Source organism: Propithecus coquereli, unplaced genomic scaffold (genome assembly GCF_000956105.1).
Source record: "Propithecus coquereli isolate 6110/MARCELLA unplaced genomic scaffold, Pcoq_1.0 Scaffold110, whole genome shotgun sequence".
NCBI lineage: Eukaryota > Metazoa > Chordata > Mammalia > Primates > Indriidae > Propithecus > Propithecus coquereli.
In genome coordinates this window covers 1,021,880-1,024,565 of record NW_012134970.1, presented here as the reverse complement: position 1 = coordinate 1,024,565, position 2,686 = coordinate 1,021,880, and the positions used below count along the sequence as shown (strand labels likewise).

At 31.9% G+C, this 2,686-nt stretch overlaps 1 protein-coding gene across 1 annotated transcript in view; it reads right to left on the bottom strand.

The window, feature by feature from the left end:
• The window catches only part of NIPBL (Nipped-B homolog (Drosophila)), a 269,747-nt gene that overhangs the window by 135,055 nt on the left and 132,006 nt on the right, over positions 1-2,686 (bottom strand). The window contains 2 exon segments of the mRNA XM_012649432.1: positions 1,078-1,229; positions 1,799-1,935. Of these exon segments, the coding sequence (XP_012504886.1) occupies positions 1,078-1,229; positions 1,799-1,935 (289 nt within the window).

The window sequence follows — 2,686 nt, the reverse complement described above, 5'->3', positions numbered from 1 at the left end:
TGACACCATCATAGCTCACTGCAGCCTCAAACTCCTGGGCTCAAATGATCCTCCTCAGCTCAGACTCTAGGTACATGCCACCATGCCTGGCTAATTTTTTCAATTCTTTGTAGAGACAGGGTCTCGCTCTTGCTCTGGTTGGCTCGAATCCCTGACCTCAAGCAATCCTTCCACACTGGCCTTCCAAAGTGCTAGGATTTGCAAGCATGAGTCACTGTGCCCAGCCAAATATAATCTTAAAAGACATCACAATATCAACATCATATTAAGAACTAGCAATCAACTGAGAACTAGTGATGTAATACAGAAATCTTTGCATTAAAGATTATTAATTTTCCTCTACTGTACCATAACCATGTTATGGTAAATTTTTCACAGTATGGTTGTCCCTCAGTATCTGTGGAGATATACCTTCAGTATGCCTTCCAGGAATACCAAAATCTGCAGATACTTAAGTACCTGATATAACATGGTGTAATATTTGTATATAACCCATGCATATCCTCCTATCTACAGTACTCTAAATCATCTCTAGATTACTTATAATAACACAGTGTAAATGGTACATAAATAGTAATTATGCTGTATTGTTTAAGGAATAATGACAATAAAAAAACTCTGTACATATTCAGTACAGATCCAATTTTTTTTTCTGAATATCTTCAATCTGCACTTGATCGAATTCACAATGTGCAACCCACGGATATAGAGGGCCAATTATATCCACTTCACCAATTAAAACCTAACTGTTCTTTGGTTTAGTGCTACTGTAAGAAGAAAGTCCAATAAAAAAAGCAGTTCTTAATTTCATAACTAAATATACTCGGTTCTATAATAACTGAATCTAAAGAGCGAAAAATGCCACTGCTCCTTTCACCTCCTAACTGATCGATTCCCAAATGATAAATGTAGCACGTTTTTAATGATTTAAGCCCTATCATTTAAAAAGTTTACTGACAAATAAGTATACAGCATAGTATTTTAGTTTGTGTTTTAAAAATTATTTTTAAAAAATAAATTTGCTTAGAAATACAGCTAATAAGGCATTCCCAGTAACGTAAGAAAAAACTTTCTTACCTTGTTGCATCTGTGGATGTGTTGTGTAACTTGAAGGATGGGAATATGGCATGTATCCTGCAGGGCTTTGTGGGGCATATGGACTAGGCACTGGGCTATTTTGTTGTGGCATAAATCTGTTCCCAGAGCTTGGCTGTGGTGGCACAAACCGGCTAAAACCCAAAACCCAAATAAAGACTATCAGGAAATAAAACAAACATGCTCTTCCTTGAAATTTTACTGTCATAAAATTCTCTCTTATTTATACATCATAAAATCTATGAAAACAAAAAATTTGCAAAATAGTCAATAACATACAAAAATTATTCACATTTCATAATCTAAGAGTTACAACTAAGCAGCTTGTAAAAACTGAAATAATTAATTTACTTTATTTACATAAAAGTATCAATCTGTTTAAGGGTATATAAACCCATGCTCCCTATAGTAAAATCTAATCCATAAATTTTATTTTTCTGAAACATATCAGTTACTTTAACACATTCTCTTGTTTGTATGAAATTAAGTTACTAATATGATAGACACTTTAATCAGTATATTAGAGTATTTCCATACACAACATTTTAAGGCTAATGTTCATGTGAACTACTACTTAGGACTAAGAATTTCAACTATTTAACTACATACAATTCACCATTATCTAAATATATATATATTATAATTTCACAAGCATATTCACCACAGAACACAATATTTAATAAATGATATATACATATATTACCTGGAGGGGCTATGTGAGATAGTGGTTTGTTGATAATTGGAAGATGCAGGACTACTGTGCATGGAATTCTGAGAAAGTTTATACTGAGACATCATCATTCCTACGGAACACACACAAATATTAAACATTATTTTTTTCTAACAGTAAAGTGTCCTTTAAATAATGACTTAAATCAGTTATTCTTTCACAAACTTTCAAAAGTTCATTCTTTTCCCTTTTTTTTGATTAAATGTTTTCACTTTAAAGAGCAAAATATAGAAACCATAAAACTATAAATTTCAAGTACAATTTCACCAAAACATCACTTTTCACATAACTAATCCAAGATCAGAACTAGAGATTATTATTATTTTAAAATTTTACTTGTTTACTCAATGTTCTATTATTTAGCCATAGAACTGAAAAGATTTCTTAGAAGTCATCTAACCTTTGATCAAATACTACACACTTCCTTCCACAACAGAATCTTTTTTTATTACATGGAATACTTTATCATACACATCTCCCATGCTTGGGAACTTAATTGCACAAAGCTATTCACTTGATTGTGGTTCAGATTTTAGAAAGTACTTTATTTATGAGCACAAAGTTTGAATTTCTGCGATTTTCATCAGAAAGTCTTTCGAAGCAAAAGAGAATGCACCTATTTCTTCTTTCATAATAAATCTTTGTCACATAGTAGGGATTAACTGAATATTTGATTAATGAATAAAAACATAAGAATAGCTTTCGGACTCTTACATTTCTTTTCAAGCTGTATTTCAAGTTTACATTTCTTGTTCCTTAGTTGTTACACAAATGACATTTTGATAAATAGGAGATACAGAAAATTTCAGGGGAGGGGGTGCAAGGGCAACATATGTAACCTAAACATATGTACCCCCATAA